The 21938-nt window shown below is 43.7% G+C and overlaps 1 protein-coding gene across 3 annotated transcripts in view; it reads right to left on the bottom strand.

Moving 5' to 3' along the window:
• Positions 1 to 571: 571 nt before the first annotated feature.
• DOCK11 (dedicator of cytokinesis 11) overlaps positions 572 to 21938 on the bottom strand; it is a 155433-nt gene continuing 134066 nt past the window's right edge. For 2 of the 3 annotated variants that reach the window (XM_060756079.2, XM_067471637.1), the window contains exons 50-53: positions 19071 to 19261; positions 13586 to 13686; positions 10571 to 10709; positions 572 to 783 (exon numbers count right to left, since the gene is read on the bottom strand). In XM_060756079.2, the coding sequence (XP_060612062.2) occupies positions 664 to 783; positions 10571 to 10709; positions 13586 to 13686; positions 19071 to 19261 (551 nt within the window). In that variant the 3' untranslated portion in view covers positions 572 to 663. Of the gene's footprint in view, positions 784 to 870; positions 885 to 10570; positions 10710 to 13585; positions 13687 to 19070; positions 19262 to 21938 lie in introns of all 3 variants that reach the window. The other variant, XM_067471638.1, reaches the window with a different exon arrangement.

Genomic DNA, 21938 nt, shown 5'->3' with positions numbered 1-21938 from the left:
GTATTGTCATTTAGCTTTTCATCTTTTAGCTTTTTGGGGCATGTTAAGTCCCTTCTGCAGTGTTTTTATGAGTGAAAGACATACATTGGGTTGTTAGGTGTCTTGTGTCCAAATTTGGTGTCCAAATTCCCCCAGTGGTTTTTGAGTTCTGTTAATCCCACAAACGAACATTACATTTTTATTTATATAGATTGAATAGCAGAAATTAGAGACATTGGCATGTAATGCAAACAAACACAAACTGCATTGTGTTTACTATATTTATATATATATAAAAAGATTTGTACACTTTATTATATCCCATTGTACAAGTTTACATGGTACCGTTTCCAAGCTTAGTTGGATAAATGGCGGCTTGTTTGTATATACGTTATTTCACAATGCAATGGGAAGAAAGGAATGATACAAAAAGGAGACGGGGAGGCACTGTGGAAAGCGTCTACGCTGCAGAATTAATGCAGTTTGGACCCACTTTGATCCAGGATGCTAGTTTTGCAAGGTCTTCTGCCTTCTCTGCATAAGAAGGACCTCCCCAGTGCACAGCTCCCAAGATGCCACAGTACTGGATTAAAGTGACGTCAAACTGCATTAATTCCACAATGTGGATGCGCTTTTGGACGCAGTGAGTAACCAACAGTTTGGAAGGCGAGTATGCTTCAATTCTCAGAGGTCGGGGGTCAATCTCAGCAAGCCGTAGCCGTCCCCGGACGTCCCGCTGATGGCACAGAACACGTGCAGAGTGTTGTCGATCCATGAGGAATGGAGGGTGTCCTCTTGGTACAGCTGAAACAGAAACATCCTGTTAGCAAAGTCTCCCCCGTGTGTCTCACATTCTTTCTACAAAAAGGAAAGGAAGGGAAGTAACCTAACCTGGTTCTTCAAAGCTGTCCTTTGCAAAGGCAGCGTGGGAGAAAAGGAAGAGAAAGACACAAGCAAAGAGAATTAAGCAACCACAGCACTCGCAAATACCAAATGCGTAGGTTTACAAATGCACCGGGGCGCACCCGCACTGTGGAATGAATGCCATTTGATACCACTTGAGCTGCCTCGGCTCATGGGAGTTGCAGTTTTCCAAGGTCCCTGGCAATCTCTGCCAAAGGGTGCATCCACATTGTGGAATTATTGTTGATTGACACCACTTGAACTGCTCTGGCTCAATGCAATGGGGTTCTGGGATTTGTAGTTTCCCAATCTTTGCCAGAGGAGACATCCACACTGTGAAATTCATATTTATTGACACAGGGGCGGCTCAACCCATTACACAAAGTAAGCATTTGCAGTATAGTTGATTTTGCCCAGGGGTGCTCTTGTGGCACTCTTGGGGGAAAATAGACCTTGACATATGTGAGTTGTAGCTACTGGGATGTATAGTTCACCTACAATCAAAGAGCATTCTGAACTCCACCAATGATGGAATTGAACCAAATATGGCACACAGAACTCCCACGACGAGCAGAAAATATATATCAGTGATTGGTTTGGGGGGTTGGGGGCATCAAGATACTGTTTGCTTACCTTTGAAAATTACCTAGGGCTGCCTCTGTATTGACACCAAATGAACTGCCTGGCTCAATGCTACGGGATCCTGGGAGTTGTAGTTTCCCAGGGCCCTGAGCAATCCCTACCAAAGGGAGCATCCGCACTGTGGAATGAATGCCATTTGGCCCAATTCTAAGGAACCCTGGGAATTGTAGTTTGAGGAGGCAAAGAATTTTTAAGACTTTGTAAAACTACAACCCCTACACAGAGTAATTTTCAACAGTAAGCAAACAGTATTTTGGTGCCCCCCCCCCCCCCAACCAATCACTGATATATATTTTCTGTTCGTCGTTGGAGTTCCGTGTGCCCTATTTGGTTCAATTCCATCATTGGTGGAGTTCAGAATGCTCTTTGATTGTAGGTGAACTATACATCCCAGTAACTACAACTCGCATATGTCAAGGTCTATTTTCCCCCTAGAGCGCCTCAAGAGCGCCCCTGGGCAAAATCAACTATACTGCAAATGCTTACTTTGCGTAATGGGTTGAGCCGCCCCTGCCCCTACAATAGATCCAATATTTCACTCGCACAAATGTGCCCAAGCAATTGATCAAGATAGAAAATGAATGAATAGGAAAACTAGAAGAGGCTGCAGCACTTGGCTTTTGCCTGAACTGATTGGGAAGATAATGTTTTTTTTGTTTTAAGGAGTTAATGCACATTGGACTAGTTTCCTAGCCAGAAGGTCATGGGGGACCTTGTTGAAGGAAGGCCTTCCTGAAATCTAGATATGCTCCATCCACAGCATTCCCTGCATCTAAAAAAGCTTGTAACTCTATCGAAAAAAGAGATCAGATTAGTCTGGCATGGCTTGTTTTTGAGAAATCCGCGTTGACTATTAGCAATGACCGCATTCCTTTCTAAGTGTTTGCAGACCACTTCCTTAACTATCTTTCCCAGAATCTTGCCTGGTATCGACGTGAGGCTGACCGGACGGTAGTTGTTTGGGTCATCCTTTTTTCCCTTCTTGAAGATTGGGACCACATTGGCCCTCCTCCAATCTGCTGGGACTTCTCCCGCTCTCCAAGAACTCTCAAAGATTATTGCAAGTGGATAATGGAGGACGGAGCATGGGAAAGGATCTAGTAGAGTAAACTTTGCATCTAATTTGTTCCCACAAAAAAGGAAATCATGATAATCATCTTATAATATAATCATCTTATAATCATAACCATTCCACTCTTAAAAGAGTTTCCAAATGCTTCATTTCATGATTTGCTGCAAACGTCGGTCTCAAATTGTTGCAAAAGAGAATGCATTTGGCTGCAGTCCTTACCACTTAATGCAACGTTTCTCACCCTGGGGGTGGGGACCACTGGGGGATCCCGAGGGGGGTATCAGACAGTTGCCAAAGACCATCGGAAAATGCAGTGGGGGTTCTGTTTGGGAAGTTTGGCTCAATTTTATAATTTGTGGGGTTCAGAATGCTCTTTGATTGTAGGTGAACTATAAATCCCAGCAACTACAACTCCCAAATGTCAAGGTCTAGTTTTCCCAAACTCCACCAATGTTCATATTTGGGCACACTGAGTATTTGCACCAAGCTTGGTCCAGATCTACTATTGTTTGAGCCCAAAGTTCTGTGTGCCAAGTCTGGTTCAATTCCATTGTTGGTGGAGTTCAGAATGCTCTCTGATTGTAGGTGAACTATAAATCCTAGGAATTACAACTCCTAAATGACAAAATCAATGCTCACCAAGCCCTTCCAGTACTTTCTGTTGGTCATGGGAGTTCTGTGTGCCAAGTCTGGTTCAATTCCATCATTGGTGGAGTTCAGAATGCTCTCTGATTGTAGGTGAACTATAAATCCTAGCAATTACAATTCCTAAATGACAAAATCAATGCCCACCAAACTCTTCCAGTACTTCCTGTTGGTCATGGGAGTTCTGCTTGCCAAGTCTGGTTCAATTCCATCATTGGTGGAGTTCAGAATGCTCTCTGATTGTAGGTGAACTGTAAATCCTAGCAATTACAACTCCTAAATGACAAAATCAATGCCCACTAAACCCTTCCAGTACTTTCTGTTGGTCATGGAAGTTCTGCTTGCCAAGTCTGGTTCAATTCCATCATTGGTGGAGTTCAGAATGCTCTCTGATTGTAGGTGAACTATAAATCCTAGCAATTACAACTCCTAAATGACAAAATCAATGCCCACCAAACACTTCCAGTACTTCCTGTTGGTCATGGGCGTTCTGTGTGCCAAGTTTGGTTCAATTCCATCATTGGTGGAGTTCAGAATGCTCTCTGATTGTAGGTGAACTATAAACCCTAGCAATTACAACTCCTAAATGACAAAATCAATGCCCACCAAATCCTTCCAGTACTTTCTGTTGGTCATGGGAGTTCTGTGTGTCAGGTTTGGTTCAATTCCATCGTTGGTGGAGTTCAAAATGCTCTTTGATTGTAGGTGAACTATAAATCCTAGCAATTACAACTCCCAAATGACAAAATCAATGCCCACCAAACCCTTCCAGTACTTTCTGTTGGTCATGGGCGTTCTGCTTGCCAAATCCGGTTCAATTCCATCATTGGTGGAGCTCAGAATGCTCTCTGATCGTAGGTGAACTATAAATCCTAGCAATCACAACTCCCAAATGACAACCCCAACAGTATTCAAATTTAGGTGTATCCAGTATTTGTGCCAAATTTGGTCCAGTGAATGAAGATACATCCTGCATACCAGAAATTCACAACAGTAGCAAAATGCCAGTTATGGAAGAGCAACAAAAATAATGTTATGGTTGGGGGTCACCACAACATGAGGAACTATATTAAGGGGTCGCAGCATTAGGAAGGTTGAGAACCACTGACTTAACGGCTTTCGGATTCTGGGATTAGTAGTTTCAAAAAGTCATGTCACTATGCTTTATGGAGAAGCGTGTATAAAACCAATGCATTTTGCTCTGTCCTGACTCCAGTTAATCAATGCAAAACCAAGCTTGTTTTGAAAAGGTTAAAGCAAAAAGCCTGCTAAGGAATAACAATGCCTTTGCCATCAACATCTATTATACATGAGTCCTCTAGACATAGGGCAGGATATAAATAAATCCCAACTATCCAAACAAGAGTGAAGTTTGACATGATCCAGAAGACTTATTTGGATCATTGTACGGTCTTCCCAAAGAGCGAACTCCAGAAGTTAGTCTTTCTAGAAGATATGGATGTTTGTTCCTAGGTGATAAATGTCTTTTTCCTAATTGGTTGGTATCATAAAAACATGGGAAGAGTTGACTAAACTGCAAAAATTTTGTTCTTGCGGGAGGGACATCATCCTGCAGCATATTTGGCACTAGTTTTTCAGTGAATCTCATCAAGTTTCAACCAATTCAATCTAGTTTGTGGCAGCCACAAAAACAAAGTTTCTAGAGGAGAACAACTACTTTCAAAGTCAGGAGCGCACAATTAAACAGGAAATAACACTTTCAAAGCAGGAACGGAACATTTTTCACATTTTGTTACATAGTCAATTGTGCTTATGTCGTCGAGGGCATCCCAGATCCCTGCCTTCAAGCTGATCTGACCAGCAGCAGAGACCAAATCTGCGCTCCCCCAAACCGCGGATACGGAAACCCCTCGGGACCCCGTATCCACGAAATGGCGGATCGGCTCCATTTTGATGGCATATTTTTCCTGGCTAAACTCTAACACTATCTGCTATCTCGGTTTTTGTATTTCGGGCCTCTATGCTCGGGGAATAACCTTTTTGATTTTAAGAATATAATTTTAAGGAAACAGCTGATTGTCAAAATCCGAGCCTCGCTGCTGCCGCACTGCCACTGCCCTCGCCGCTTCTTCGTCCTTGCGAAGCCCCTGCCCTGGAGACTTGGTGCGGCTACCCCACGAGGCTTTCGGGGAACAGTCTGGCCTTGGGGTTTCAGTCCTTGCAAGGAGTTGTAGTTTCCCAAGGACCAAGGACTAGCTTCGATCTCAGTGCTGCAGGACTCCATCCTTTGGCTCAGTGGAAATCACTAAACTCTTTTTTGTGACTTTGTCTTTCTGCCAAGTATTTTGGACTTCAAAGGACTTGTTTTCACCTACGAATTTCCCCTGAATGAACTATGGACTCATGTTTTGCTGAAATTATAACTAATCAGTTTCTCTGGTGGGTGGGATAGGGAGGTGGTATCTGATATGAATTTCTTGTGATTCTTATATTTCCACATGTATTTCCCCCTCATATTTCTAACCTTACCCTGAACCCTTCACCCCCCCCCCCTTCCCCTCTCTTTGGGGGAAGTCTACAAGGAGGCTGCCCTGGCTCTGAAAAGGCAATCGGCAATCATAAAAGAACTTTTATCTTGAAACATGTTTGCATGGAAAATAGAACAGAAATTCCTTTTTGACATCGGAGTTGGGCCATCAAATGGGATTTTTGCTTGGCAAACTTCTAGTCACATAACAAAGGGGGTGAGATGATCCTCGAAAAGTCTCTTTCCCCAAACCCCTTTTTTCCTTTCAAACTTCTCCACACCGGACATCCATCCCAGCCTCCTCTTTGTGTCATATCTGATTGCAACAGGAAAACCTGGATTAAGTAATCATTACTTATCGCAGACCCATCTAAAGACAATAAAGTTAGTTTCTTTAGAAGGCCGATCCCGGACTCAAGAAGCCCCAGGACATTGGAATTCCATTAATTCACTCAGAAAAACATTGTTTCTTTTCATCCCGCCTCCCTTCCTCCTGATTCACCAGAGCGCCGAGGCGGCAGGAGCTTTCTGATAGGCTCCAACGCACCGCAGGAGCTCTGTGATTGGCTCTGGCACGGGGAGGGCGGCTGAGCCTCCTCCCAGTTGTTATCACGCCAGCCAATCACCATCGAGCTGGGAGGAGGGCGGGGAGCGGGAATTTTGAAACTCACAAGCCTGTATTTCCTATAAAAATGCCATTATTCTCTGTAACCACATGCTCTGCTTGGCGAAAGATTGCTGCATTGCATCCTTTTCAGCTAATAAAAACATCTTGGTGCCACTTCTTCAACTTTGGTGAGATTTCTTCTGGATATTTAGGGAAATAAAATTGCTGAAAATCAGGCTTCTCTTTACTCGCCAAAGTAGCAATCCCTCTTTGGTGGGGTCTCAGGGTCTCTCCTCCTGGGGTAGACCCTCCTAAAGTTCCTATCGATTTCATTTATATAATAATAACAATAATAAACTTTATTTGTACCCTGCTACCATCTCCCCAAGGGACCACATGGGATGCCGATAGACCTCAAATTTTAGGTGGTGGGCCCCTCACAAAGATTGAAAGGCGTGCATCATGTAGATATAGCTTTGAGTATCCCTTACTCCAAATTGCTCCAAAACTGGCTGAGACAGAGATGCCTTTGTTTCCTGATGGTTCAATGTTTTATTGTTGTTGTTTATGTTGTTGTTATATTTATTTATACTCTGCTTTTCTCTCCAAAAAGGAGACTCAATGTATGCAAACTTGAATTGAAGTATTCAAAATATGATGCATAAAATATAATATTGTATGTACATATAATATTTATAATATTATAATGTAATACAATACTAGTAATAGTAATACAATATTATAATTATATATTTACATTACATGTAATATTACTAATAATATTACAATATAATGGTATAGTGCAATATAGTAATATATAATACTGATATTGTACTATGCTAATAATATAATATATTGCATGAAAATAAATATTGTGCATGAAAAGCCTTCAGGCTCCGTGTGTTGTAGTAGAGTGTGCTGAGCAAGCTACAACAAGTAGTAGAAGGGCAAAGAGGGCTGCTCAGGTGTTGGATCAAGAGCAGCAAAGAAAGCAAATTAGGGAAATATTCATGACACCTACAGATACTGAGTCATTCGAAGGGTTCACTGTCTCTGAAATGGAGGAGGAGGGAGAGGAATGTAGAGGTTTGAATGTAGAGAGGGTTACTCGGGATCAAGAGTCAGATGGAGAGAGAGAAAGGAAGAGGATCCGTGAAATACTTAATGTTCCAACTGAGGAGGAATGTTCCAACTTCACGGGGAGCGATGGGACTGGGAGTGATGACGGGGAGGAGGATGAGTTAGATTGGACCCGTGTACAAGAGATCAGGGACATATTTACCCAACCCACATCAAGTGAGGAGTTTGAAGGGTTTTTGGGAGACTGGCAACCTGGAAATACATGGGGTGATCTAAGTCTTGTTAGACGCTGGAAAAGTTGGAGTGATGAAGACAGGGTGGAGTCCAGCTCCACCTCTGATGAGGAGTTATAGGATAAAAGTAAGGCATCAAACTATTGGAACTTTGCAGTAGGCAAAGTGTTGTATTGGACTTGGGACTTTGTTGCTGCCATTACTCTTGCCTTGGGTCCTGGGACTGCAGATCGCTGTGCTTTCGTGTTTCTACTGACTGGAATCCTGTAAGTGCTGACTTCTACTTCCTTGCTGATTTCGGATTGTTTTTTGGACGACAACATCGCATTTTGGACTCAACTTCTGCTTTTGGACGTGCCTTGACTTTGGACTGTTTCCTGACTACGTTTTTGCTTGCTCCCGCCTTGCTACATTGTGTTTATTGAACTCTGTGATTTTGAAGCAGTTTGCTTCAACTTTTTGTTATCCCAGATTATATTCCTGTATAATCCGGATTATTCTTCAAGTTGCGTTTTTTGCATAGCAGTTTTCTACAGACTTTGTTTTCTTGCTAGATACACTGAGTTAAGTGTTTCTAAGCTATTTTTGTTACTTTAATAAACCTTGTTTGGACCTTTTACTTGTGTTTGGCTCCTTTAAGACTTCAGGTTCACGACACCGTGACTACGATCTCTATGAAAACATAACTGAATTTTGTGTTTAGACTTGGGTCCCATCTGCAACATACCTGGATATACAGGTGTATTTGCATATATATAAACAGAGAGAGAAAGAGAGATCGCAGTAGATTAAATATATATAGATATATAGATATGTAATGACAAATGTTTATGCAAATACAAGTATTTCAAAAGCCAGGACATTTCTGCCCCCAAGCATTTTGGATAAGGGAGTCCCAACCTGTACTATATTCACATTATGGAGAAATAAATGGCGACATTAATAGAAATCATTACTTATGGTTGCTAAGCAAGGTCAGACCTGGTTCATAATTGGATGGGAGGCCATTAAGATCTCATGTCAGAAAGTAGGGAGAAAGATGAGGTGGTGTTGTTTTGTATTTTGAATATATAATGTATATTATAACAAATACCTTGATTTGAATAATAACGAAATGGCTCATACAAGACACCTGTATGCAAACCAAACAGGCAGATCAAGGTGAGCTGCAAATGCATTTGCATTTCCATGAAGAAGAAAAGCAGAAGCAGCTGGGATCTGGGCAGGAGTGGAGATCCCATCTCATGTTGACGGATGGGATAATCCCTTCTGGTTTTTAGTCTGAACTTTACAGGGAAAGAATAGCATTGATGTTGTTGTTGGGAAAGGCGCCTGGAAGCTTCAAGAGAAATGCTTCAATCCTATAGAATCGTGGAGTTGGAGGATGAAGCCGAGCATGCCCCCCCCCCACCCCCAATAAGAGATAATAACTTATAGTTCTGCAAAGGGCCAAGGACAAGTCTCAACCTCAACGCTGCAGGACTTCCTTGACTGGCTCAGTGAAACCTTTTGGACCTTTTCTCATGAATTTCATGCTTTTAATCATTCCCCATGAACACTTTTGTTTCCCTTTCAAAAACATACTTTTGTATGGACTTTTCCTGTTATGAATTATAGGCACATGGTTCCTGCTACATCAAATGTATATATTTTCATATTTCCTTTGTACTAGTGGCCTTCCCTTGACCTTTTTTTCCTTCCCTTTCCACATGAAGAAACCCCACCAAAGGAACTACAAAGCCCCCAAAATTCCAGGAATGTTTTATCCACAACTTCCTTTTGCATGAACAGTAGCCTGGGCAGCTGGTGGCCCTCGGAGGAATTGCCCAGCCCTCAGCTTGCTCCTTTGGCAAAAATCTTAATCATATTTCCTTCTGAAGGACAAAAGGTCCTCGAAAAACCTTTTGCCTTCGCTCTGATTAACTCAGCTATCTCCACCAAGAAACAATCACCCCAGTTTCGCCTTCATTGTCTCCATATCTGCTGGCTAGTAAAATCCGGATTTTCCCTTACACATGTTGATTCATTCCACTCAAAGCACAATAGATCAGGCTGGCTTGAGACTTTCCCTTTGTCTCGCTGACCACATGGCATTATTTTTTTCACATTCATTCATGGATTCCTTTGTGTCCTTTCATCCCGCCTCCTTCTTTTCTGATTTGCTATCGCCGCTAGATGGCAGAAGCCTCCCCATTGGACCCTACGGACCGCTGGAGAGTCCCCATTGGTCCAGGGGCGCTGGGGGTGGTGTGGGGCCGCCTCCCAGCTGTTTGCCCATTGTCCAATCACAGTGGAGGGCAGCAGGGAGGCCGGGGCGGGAAGTTTGAACTCTGCAACTTTGAATTTACTATAAATATGGCTGTATCAAATGTATTTCTTTATGCTTTGCCTGACAAATGATTGCGACTTGGCATCCTTTCAGCTGATTGCTAAATAAACATTGATGGCTTTTCTTCAACCTTGGTAAGATTTATTTGGGAAAAATCAGAGAAAATTCTGGGTCTTTCTCCTCTTTTGCTTGCCAAGGGTTTCGGGTCTAAGGGCTCCTCTCTCCTGGGCAGGACCTTCCAAATTCTAGCTCGATATCAAGGAGACCCCAAGGACCATCTAGTCCAACTCCTTGAAATGCAGGAATAGCACAAGTCCCCCCAACAGATGGCCATACGGTTTCTGCTTAAAAGGAGGAGGCAAAGCTTGGAAACAATGTGTTTGTTTGAACTGCAACTCCCAGAATCCCCAGTACAGCCAGTGCTCGACTCTAGGTAACAAGTCCAGTGATCAAGTGAATGGGATGTGTAGTTTGGTTCCCCCGGAAGGTGTCCGATTTAGCCAGATCAACCTTAGAGCATATGTGTTACCAAATACAGGGCACTGGAGCCTTTTTTCCGGAGAATGTTTGGAGAGATGTAGCGTCTGTTTACCTGTTCGTGGATGATGTCCGAAAGCTCCTTGGCCATGTCCCTGAAGTTGGACTTGAGTTCTTCATGGTACTCTGCCTGGTCCTCTTTGATCAGCCGCTCATTCAGCCCCAGGGCAACCCCACAGACTTGGATGAACCTCCTGGCGAAAGACCGGAAGATGGGAGTTATAGCGTCTGGGCCCTGTAATACTTTGGGTCCAGTGACTCATTCACACTGTTTCCATATTGTGGATTTAATCCAGTTCGATACACTTCAGCTGCGACGGAGTCCTGGGAGTTGCGGTTTGCACTCTTTGCCAGGCTTTGTGAAACTACAACTCTCACAATCCCATATTATTAAGCCATGGCAGTTAAAGAGGTATCAAACTGCATTAATTTCACAGTGTAGATACAAAGTTAGGGATGCAAATCCTCAACTATTTCATCCATGTCTAGAAGATGAATACAGTGAATAGTCCTCTGTAGTATTCTCCCCATAATTCTACTATTCTCTCCATAGAATCAAAGAGTTGGAAGAGACCTCATGGGCCATCCAGTCCAACCCCATTCAGCCAAGAAGCAGGAATATTGCATTCAAATCACCCCTGACAGATGGCCATCCAGCCTCTGTTTAAAAGCTTCCAAAGAAGGAGCCTCTACCACACTCCGGGGCAGAGAGTTCCACTGCTGAACGGCTCTCACAGTCAGGAAGTTCTTCCTCATGTTCAGATGGAATCTCCTTTCTTGTAGTTTGAAGCCATTGTTCCGCGTCCTAGTCTCCAGGGAAGCAGAAAAGAAGCTTGCTTCCTCCTCCCTGTGGCTTCCTCTCACATATTTATACATGGCTATCATGTCTCCTCTCAGCCTTCTCTTCTTCAGGCTAAACATGCCCAGCTCTTTAAGCCGCTCCTCATAGGGCTTGTTCTCCAGACCCTATCTGCCCAATGATGCTCACATTTCCCATCTTTTCACTATATCTGAGTTCTGATCTTCATATTCTCCCCATATTATCCCTATATCACCGTATCCAAGAAGGGAGGAAATACGCTGTACGGAAAGATATACAAACAAAACTATGTTTTCCCTGCAGGAAAATGATTTTCCGCATATAAAACCCATTTTTTCTCTCTCTGCAGAAACATTTTGGAGTATTCAAAACACCAGGAGAAATCTCTCTAATCTATTATTCTTTCCAATGGGGTTTCCCAACTCTTTCGGGGGAAATATGTGTTTCCACTTGGGAACCAATAATTATGGATATTTTTTCCATCCACAGGTGGGATATCAATAAAGTTAATAGAGGAGAAAGAAAAGGGAAGAGGAGGTGAGAAGAGAGGAAGGAGGAGCAAGGAGCAGAGGGAAAAAGGAAGGAAAGAAAAAGAGAAGGGAAAAGAAGGGAGGAGGAGGAAGAAAGAGAGAGGAGGAAAGAGGAGAAAGGAGAGGCAGAAGGAGAAGAAATGAGGAAGAGGGGCAAAGGAGAAGGAGAGATGAAGAAGGAGAAAGGGAATTCGCAAGGATAAGAAAGAAGGAGGAAGGAGAAAGGAGGAAAGAAGGAGGAAAAGCCAAAAAGGGGGAGGTGGAAGGAGGAAGAAGAAAGAGGAAGAAAGGAGGAAGAGGAGAAAGGAAGGAGAGCAGAAGACGTTAGGAGAAATAAAGAAGGAAGAGAAGGGAGTGAGAAGGAGAGAGGAAGAAGGAGACAGGGTATGTGCAAGAAGAAGAAAGGAGGAAGAAGAAAGAAGGCGAAAGGAGAAGCAGCAGAGGTTATGAGAAAAAAAGGAGAAAGAGGAGGCGGGGATAAGGAGAGAAGAAGGAGTTAGAAAGACATGAAGGAGAGGAGTAAGGGTGAAGAAGAAGGAGAGAGGAAGAAGGAGAAAGGGAATGTGTGAGGTTATAAAAGGAGGAAGAGTGGGATGGGAGAAGAAGGAGAAGAAAAGAGGGAGAAGGAGGAAAGAAGGAGGACGAAAATTCAGAAGGGGAGAAGAGAAAGGAGTAAGGAGAAAGAGGAAGCACAAAGAGAAGAAAGGAGGAAGAAGAGGAAGGAAGGAGAGCAGAAGAAGTTAGGAGAAATAAAGAAGGATGAGAAGGGAGGGAGAAGGAGAGAGGAGGAAGGAGGCAGGGTATGTGTAAGGAGAAGAAAGGAGGAAGAAGAAAGAAGGTGAAAGGAGAAGGAGAACAGCAGAGGTTAGGAGAAAGAAAGGAGGAAGAGGAGGCAGGGAGAAGGGGAGAAGTTAAAAAGACATGAAGAAGAGGAGTAAGGGTGAAGAAGAAGGAGAGAGGAAGAAGGAGAAAGGGTTAGGTTATAAAAAGAGGAAGAGGGGATGGGAGAAAAAAAGAGGAAGAAGGAGGGAGGAAAGAAGGAAGAGGAAAATCCAGAAGGGGAGAGGAGTAAGGAGAAAGTGTGAAGAGAAGAAAGGAAGAAGAAGAAGAAAGAAGGCGAAAGGAGAAGGAGAGCAGAAGAGGTTAGGAGAAAGAAAGGAGGAAGAGGAGGCAAGGAGAAGGAGAGAAGAAGGAGTTAGAAAGACATGAAGAAGAGGAGTAAGGGTGAAGGAGAAGGAGAGAGGAAGAAGGAGAAAGGGGATGTGTAAGGTTATAAAAGGAGGAAGAGTGGGATGGGAGAAGAAGGAGAAGAAAAGAGGGAGAAAAAGGAAGGAGGAAAGAAGGAGAGCAGAAGAAGTTAGGAGAAAGAAAGGAGGAAGAGGAGGAAGGGAGAAGGAGAGAGGAAGGGTTAGGAGAAAGAAAGGATGAAGAAGAAGGAAGAAGGGAGAAGTAGAAAAGAAGGAGAAAGTAGAAGAAAGGAGGAAGAGGAAGAAAGGAGAAAGGAGACAGAGAGCAGCAGAGGTTAGGAGAAAGAAAGGAGGAAGAGGAAGAAGGAAGAAGAGGGAGGAGGTGAAGAGGAGAGGACTTTCCTTTTCTGGATGTTGCGAAGGATCCCTTTGAAGGCGAGGATCCTGTCCTGGAACCTTGATGGCCACCACTGGAGAAGACCAGAGAGAATGAAATCCCATGAAGAACGAATAGGAAGGAATACTAAACTTACCGGAACATCTCTTTCAACTCAGTCACCTTCTTGGTGGGGTATTTACTGGAGTGTTTGTTGTCGAGGAAAGCCCGGGCATACGCCAAGGGGCCAGCATTGACCTAAAGGATGGAAGGGACAGCAATATTTATCTGTGGCATGGGGAATAGTACAACATGGAATGCAGCACTAACAATGAGTATGGGTCTAGGCATTATATTTTCCATCTTTTTCACCTTTTAATTGTATTTATATATTTTTATCTATTTTCTAACGCTTCTGTTCTGTTCACAGGAACACCTCAGCAAGCAAGAGTCCAAAAGTGGCAGGCTAAAACACAGAACCTCTACCCATGGCTGATACCAAATGAGAGACTCCCCCCTGTGCACACAGAAGATTGTGCGACTTGGAAGATACTGAACAGACTGTGCTCTGGCACCATGAGATGCAGAGCCAACATTAAGAAATGGGGCCACAAAGTGGAGTCCACGACATGTGAATGCAGAGAAGAGCAAACCACAGACCATGTATTACAATGCAACCTGAGCCCTGCCACATGAACAATGGAGGACCTCCTTATAGCAACATCAGATGCACTCCAAGTGGCCAGCTACTGGTCAAAGAAGATTTGGAGGTTTTTAAACAGAGGCTGGATGGCCATCTGTCAGGGGTGCTTTGAATGCAATATTCCTGCTTCTTGGCAGGGGGTTGGACTGGATGGCCCATGAGGTCTCTTCCAACTCTAGGATTCTAATATAATTACCAAGTTTTAAAACTTTTGAGGTTTTTTTAATACATTACAATTGTACCCTTGGTTCACTCCTGAAACGATAAATATTTTCTAACTCCGTGTGCTTATGTGTTTATATGTTATTTATATGTTATTTACCAGAGTACCTGTAAGCCACTCTGAGTCCCCTTCGGGGTGAGAACAGCAGGGTAGAAGTATAGTAAATAAATAAATAATACATTAAACATCTAATTGCATCATTCATAACTCTAGCAGATAAAACGGACTGAAAAGTCCACCCGCTTGGTTAATGATTTCCCAGAAAGCAAATTTGCCTTCGGTCAAGTGCTTTATTTATTCCCAATGTATAGGAAAACACAGAGCTCCCTGGTGGCGCAGCCGGTTAAACCACTGAGCTGCAGAACTTGCTGACCGAAAGATCGGTGGTTTGAATCCTGGAAGCAGGGTGAGCTCCCTCCTCGGCCCAGCTTCTGCCAACCTAGCAGTTTGAAAACATGCAAATGTGAGTAGAGCAATAGGTACCGCTTCTGCGGGAAGATAATGGTGCTTCATGCAGTCATGCTGGCTACATGACTTAGGAGGTGTCTATGGACAATGCCGGTTCTTCAGCTTAGAAATGGAGATGAGCACCATCGCCCAGAGTCGGACATGACTAGACTTGATGTCAAGGGGAAAACTTTACCTTTATCTTATCTATTGATCTAGGTAGGGTTTTGAGTGCAAGTAAATGGGGTTTCAATGGCTTTTACTCGTTTAGTGTGATTTCAACTCACTTTTTCAAATAACTATGTCTAATTTTATTTTGGTACTTAGGTTTTGTATGTTTGTATTCTTTCTAAGGTGCAGAGTGGCTATATCTGGAGAGGAAAGCAGGGTATAAATATAATCATCATCATCGTCATGGAGCACCAGTGCTGCAATGTATTAAACCCTTGTGCAGGCAGGACTGAAGACCGACAGGTTGGAGGTTCGAATCCAGAGAGAGCACAGATGAGCTCTCTCTTTCAGCTCCAGCTCCCCATGCGGAGACATGAGAGAAGCCTCCCACAAGGATGGTAAAACATCAAAACATCCAGGTGTCCCCTGGGCAACGTCGTTGCAGACGGCCAATTCTCTCACATCAGAAGCGACTTGCAGTTTCTTAAGTCGTTCAATAATAATAATAATAATAATAATTACTGCCTGGTGGCGCAGTGGGTTAAAGCCTGTGCCAGCAGGACTGAAGACCGACAGGTCGCAGGTTCGAATCCCGGGAGAGGTGGATGAGCTCCCTCTATTGGCTCCAGCTCCTTATGCAGGGAAATGAGAGAAGCCTCCCACAAGGATGATAAAACATCAGAAATCATCCAGGCGTCCCCTGGGCAATGTCCTTGCAGACGGCCAATTCTCTCACAATAGGAGCGGTTGCTCCTGACACGACAAAAAAAATCATTATAATAATTATTATAATAATTATTAATAATGCAAAACTACTATGGGACTTTCGAATCCATACTGACAAAGTTTTGGAACACAATACACCAGACATCCCGATTGTGGAAAAGAAAAAAGTCTGGATTATTGATGTCGCCATACCACGAAAAACAACAGGAAAAACTCAGCTGCTATCAAGACCTCAAAATCGAACTGCAAAGGCTCTGGCGTAAACCAGTACAGGTGGTTCCAGTGGTCACTGGCGCACTGAGTGCCGTGCCAAAAGATCTCAGCTGGCATTTGGAAACAATAAACATTGACAAAATCACAATCTGTCAACTGCAAAAGGCCACCTTATTTGGATCTGCGCGCATCATTCGAAAATACATCACACAGTCCTAGACGCTTGGGAAGTGTTCGACTTGTGATTTTGTGATACGAAATCCAGCATAGAGATCTCGTTTGCTGTGACATACTGTTTTTTGTGTCAATAATAATAATAATAATAATAATCATCATCATCATCATCATCATCATCAAAGCACCCTCCCATGCTTTCAGCCTCGTCAAAGAGAAGAGAGCAGAATAACAACAACTGGGTTGCTGTCTATGTTCCAGAAGCATTCTCTCCTGATATTTCACCCACATCTATGGCATGCAGCCTCAGAGGTTGTGAGGTCTGTTGGAAACTATACATAGTTTGCATCTACAGACCTACTAAGAAAATCCAACAAATGCTACATTCAGCAAAGGACAAGAGGGATCCTCTCACCTCTGCAGGAGTCTCCTTTATACCATGCAGCTGTGGACAAGTGTACAGAGGGACCAACAAACTCACCATTGCCCAGACACGAATCAAGGAACATGGAAGGCATTGCAGACTCCTTCAACCAGAGAAGTCAGCCATAGCAGAGCACCTGAGGAACCAACCTGGACACAGCAGATTATTTGAGAACATAGAAATGCTGGACCACTCTCACAACCACCAAATTAGACTACACAGAGAAGCCTTTGAAATCCACAAGTATGTGGACAATTCCAACAGAAAGGAGGAAAACAGGAAAATGAACAAATTCTGGCTACCAGTATTAAAAATCTCTAAAATCAGGACAGTAAATACAGAAAAACACTAAAAAGCAGGGGAATTCCAGACAGGAAACTATCAGTGCCAGGTGACACCTCCCAACAAAGGATTACCCCAGGCAGGAAGCAGTCAGGCCTTGAAGCTGCAAGGATTTGCAGTGATAACCAAGCTGGCTAATTGCAACATTCACAGTTGCCTCATAGAATCATAGAGTTGGAAGAGACCTCATGGGCCATCCAGTCCAACCCCCTGCCAAGAAGCAAGAGTATTGCATTCAAAGCACCCCTGACAGATGGCCATCCAGCCTCTGTTTAAAAGCCTCCAAAGGAGCCTCCACCACACTCCTGGGCAGAGAGTTCCATTGCTGAACGGCTCTCACAGTCAGGAAGTTCTTCCTAATGTTCAGATGGAATCTCCTTTCTTGTAGTTTGAAGCCATTGTTCTGCGTCCTAGTCTCCAGGGCAGCAGAAAACAAGCCTGCTCCCTCATCCCTGTGACTTCCTCTCACATATTTATACATGGCTATCATGTCTCCTCTCAGCCTTCTCTTCTTCAGGCTAAACATGCCCAGCTCTTTAAGCCACTCTTCATAGGGCTTGTTCTCCAGACCCTTCAACAGAGAAGTTTTTTTCTCCCACTCTGGACATTATTCAACCAATATATAAACCTCACTGGCTTTGTTTCCAACAGACCTCACAACCTCTGAGGATGCCTGCCATAGATGTGGACAAAATGTCAGGAGAGAATGTTTCTTGAACAAGGCCAGACAGCCCGGAAAACTCACAGCAACCCAGTAATTCTGGCTACAAAAGCCTTCAACATAACAACAACAACAACAACAACAACAATTAAAGTCCTCTCACATGCTTTGAGTCTCCTATAAGAGAGGAGAGTGAGAAATAATAATAATAATAATAATAATAATAATAATAATCACCTCCAATGTTTTGAATCTCCTTTAAGAAAGGAAAGCAGGGTTTGATGATGATGATGATGATGATATTCAAAACATACTTGCATGGCTTTGTGTCTCTTTAAGAGAGGGAGGTGAGATGACGATGATGATGATGATAATGATAATAATATTTAAAACAGTAGTTCTCATCCTTCCTAATGCCACGACCCCTTAATACGCTTCCTCATGTGGTGGTGACCCCCAACCATAAAATTAGTTCCATTGCTACTTCACAACTGTCATTTTGCTGCTGTTATGAATAGTAATGTAAATATCTGATATGCAGGATGTATTTTCATACACTGGACCAAATTTGGCACAAAGACCCAATACAACCAAATTTGAATACTGGTGGGATAGGGGGAGGATATTGATTTTGTCATTTGGGAGTTGTAGTTGCTGGGATTTATAGTTCACCTGCAATCAAAGAGCATTCTGAACTCCACCAATGATGGAATTGAATCAAATTTGACACACAGAACTCCCATGACCAACAGAAAATACTGGAAGGGTTTGGTGGTCATTGACCTTGAGTTTTGGGAGTTGTAGTTCACCTACATCAAGAGAGAACTGTGGACTCCAGACCAAACTTGGCACGAATTCTCAATATGCCCAAATGTAAACACTGGTGGAGTTTGGGGAAAATAGACTTTGACATTTGGGAGTTGTAGTTAGAATCATAGAGTCAAAGGGTTGGAAGAGACCTCATGGGCCATCCAGTCCAACCCCATTCTGCCAAGAAGCAGGAATATTGCATTCAAATCACTCCTGACAGATGGCCATCCAGCCTCTGTTTAAAAGCTTCCAAAGAAGGCGCCTCCACCACGCACTGGGGCAGAGGGTTCCACTGCTGAACGGCTCTCACAGTCAGGAAGTTCTTCCTCATGTTCAGATGGAATCTCCTCTCTTGTAGTTTGAGTTGCTGGGATTTATAGTTCACCTCCAATCAAAGAGCATTCTGAACCCTACCAACGATTGAATTGGGCCAAACTTCCCACACAGAACCCCCATGACCAACAGAAAATACTGTGTTTTCTGGTGGTCTTTGGTGACCCCTCTGACACCCCCTTGCGACCCCTCCAGGGGTCGCGACCCCCAGGTTGAGAAACACTGATTTAAAACATATTCTTATGCTTTGAGTCCCCTTTAAGAGAGGATGGTGAGATGATAATGATGACGATGATGATATTCAAAGCACACTGCCATGTTTTGAGTTGCCTTTAAGAGAGGGAAGTGAGATGATGACAACAACGATGATGACAGCAGTAGTAGTAATAATAATAATGTGATTCGTGATGCTCACCTGCACTGAAACGGAGCCTTGAAGTTTCAGCTGGAGTTGGATCATGTCCACGTCTGGCGATGCACACAACTGCTGCAACTCCTCTGTTTTGGCTTTGATTTCATCAGTTGCTACATCGATCGGCTTCAGGTTGACCTGTTGCTCATAACTGACGGGAATCCTCTTTTTGACATACGGGAACGAGCTGGCAGCTGGCGAGAGGAGAAAAGGTTGGCCGGACGCATCCCATAGAGCTGCTCTCACAACAGCCGGGTTGATTCATTTACAGGTTTATGACTATTGCTATTTTAGAGGGTGTGCGCATGGATTTGTATCATATGGTTTCTAGTAAGGAACAGCAGCCAGCAGCAGAAATGAAAATAAATAAATAAAAGAACAGCATGGAAATGTTGAAAAGCAGTCATAAAAGCTAGACGTCTGGAAGAAATAGCAGCCAATGACATTTTTCTGGCATTCATAATTTTTGAGCTCTATTTTATGGAAATATTGCAGCTACGAACACAAGGAAACCCATCAAAGCAATAGACATTAATAACATCCTCCTTGATCTTTGACCGTTCTGTCTCCAGCCTTTGACCTCACTCTCCCAATCCTTCAACATCATTGGTCAGCTTGCTCTTGTTGTAGTTCAGCCAGCTGATGATGATGAGGGGTTTGGGGGTGGAGGGCCTGATGGTTCTGTGGGTGTCCAGACAGAGGGGTGTTGGAGCAAGATGTCGCAACTCAGGGTAGTTTTCACCTTGCTCAAGACACCACCACACACCAAGGTTTTGGCAAAATCAAAACAGAGAAATAAAGATGCAGAAGTTCAATAGGCAAAACAGAGTCTTAATTGCAAAGGCAAAGATCCCAAGATAGGGTTACAGGGTTACAGCCTGTGTTGGATGCGGTTACACTCCCCCTGAAGACGCAGGTTTGCAGCTTGGGAGTGATCCTGGATTCATCGCTGAGCCTGGAACCCCAGGTCTCGGTGGTGGCCGGGAGAGCTTTTGCACAGTTAAAACTCGTGCGCCAGCTGCGCCCGTACCTTGGGAAGTCGGATCTGGCTACGGTGGTCCACGCTCTTGTCACATCCCGAATAGATTACTGCAATGTGCTCTACGTGGGGTTGCCTTTGAAGACTGTTCAGAAATTGCAATTAGTCCAACGAACGGCAGCTAGATTACTCACTGGTGCGTCATACAGGGAGCATACCACCCCCCTGCTGTGCCAGCTCCACTGGCTGCCGATCCAATTCCGAGCACAATTCAAAGTGCTGATCTTGACCTATAAAACCCTATACGGCTCCGCTCCAGTGTACCTGTCGAACGTATCTCCTTCTACGTCCCACCTCAGAGGTTACGATCGCCTGGGGAGGCCCTGCTCTTGGCCCCGCCTTTGTCTCAAACATGCTTGGCAGGGCCTCCTCGGTGGTGGCCCCCTGCCTGAGGAATTTGCTCCCCGGGGAAATTAGGCCATCGTCATCCCTCTTCACCTTTAGAAAAAAGGTTAAAACATGGCTGTGGGACCAGGCCTTTGGGCAATCAGGCTAAAGGACAATTGATAATGTTTGACTATGGCATGGATGTTGTGACTCAGGTAGCAGAGATTGTCTTACACAGCAATTGAAGTGTTAATAGCAGTCTTTAATGAGTCTCTAACTGAAAACAGCACTTAACAGCAGTGTAATTAGCAAAACAAAAGAGCCTTCAAGCAGGTAAACAAAGAAGCGATAAGGCGGATCTTCCAGGACTTGAAGAGGATTTGGATAAGTTAAGCGGAGTATTCATTAGTAGATGGCTAGCTAAACAGCCACCAGACGGGCAATAGCTAATTAGAGTGTAAGTATACTGTTTTAATCTTTATTTATTAATGTTCATGTTAATTGTTATATTTGTTATTCTGTATTCTGTATTTTATGATGCGGCATTGAATTATTGCCAATTGTAAGCTGCCCTGAGTCCCCCTTGGGGTTGAGAAGGGTGGGGTAGAAATGTTTGAAATAAATAAATAATAATAAATAAGATCCAAAGGCAAATAACATGGAGCATAATCCCTTAGCCAATGGTCAAACAAAAGTCCATGGTAGACAGGTAACATCAGGATCAAAATCCAAGTCCCAAAGAAGCCAGAAGCGTTCTGCAAAAGCCAAGATAATTTCACAGAAGTTAACCAGGAAAGAGCAACATTGGACTGACAGAAAATGCCTGTCGGCTTCATCATTAAATAAGTTTCCCTGACATGAAGGCATTGCGTTGACCTTTGGCTTCACGTTTGCTGGCAAGACGTGTGCTTCTGCGAACTCTTAACTATAAACGATTCTGGATACTCATTAATTAACTATTATTTTCAAGGCTAGACAACTCATTATCTTGGCCCAGCTGGGCCTGATCACCCTGGGAATACATAAATAAATAAATTGGCTGGGCTGCCTGACATCGCAACAGGGCTTTGTACATCCTGTGTGTTCATTCCCTCCCTCTTTTCTTGCTTCTCCTCCTGCAATTTAGAAATTTTGGCCTGCATCAATAGGAGCATAGTGTCTAGATCTAGGGAAGTAATGCTACCCATGCTCTATTCCGTTTTGGTTAGACCACACCTGGAATATTGTGTCCAATTCTGGGCACCACAATTGAAGAGAGACATTGACAAGCTGGAATGTGTCCAAAGGAGGGCGACTAAAATGATCAAGGGTCTGGAGAAGAAGCCCTATGAGGAGTGGCTTAAGGAGCTGGGCATGTTTAGCCTGAAGAAGAGAAGGCTGAGAGGAGACATGATAGCCATGTATAAATATGTGAGAGGAAGCCACAGGGAGGAGGGAGCAAGCTTGTTTTCTGCTTCCCTGGAGACTAGGACGCGGAACAAGGGCTTCAGACTACAAAAAAGGAG

This window comes from Anolis sagrei, chromosome 10, assembly GCF_037176765.1.
Source record: "Anolis sagrei isolate rAnoSag1 chromosome 10, rAnoSag1.mat, whole genome shotgun sequence".
Taxonomy (NCBI): Eukaryota; Metazoa; Chordata; class Lepidosauria; order Squamata; family Dactyloidae; genus Anolis; species Anolis sagrei.
The sequence above is the reverse complement of the archived record's forward strand: the minus strand, read 5'-3'. Positions and strand labels throughout refer to the sequence as shown.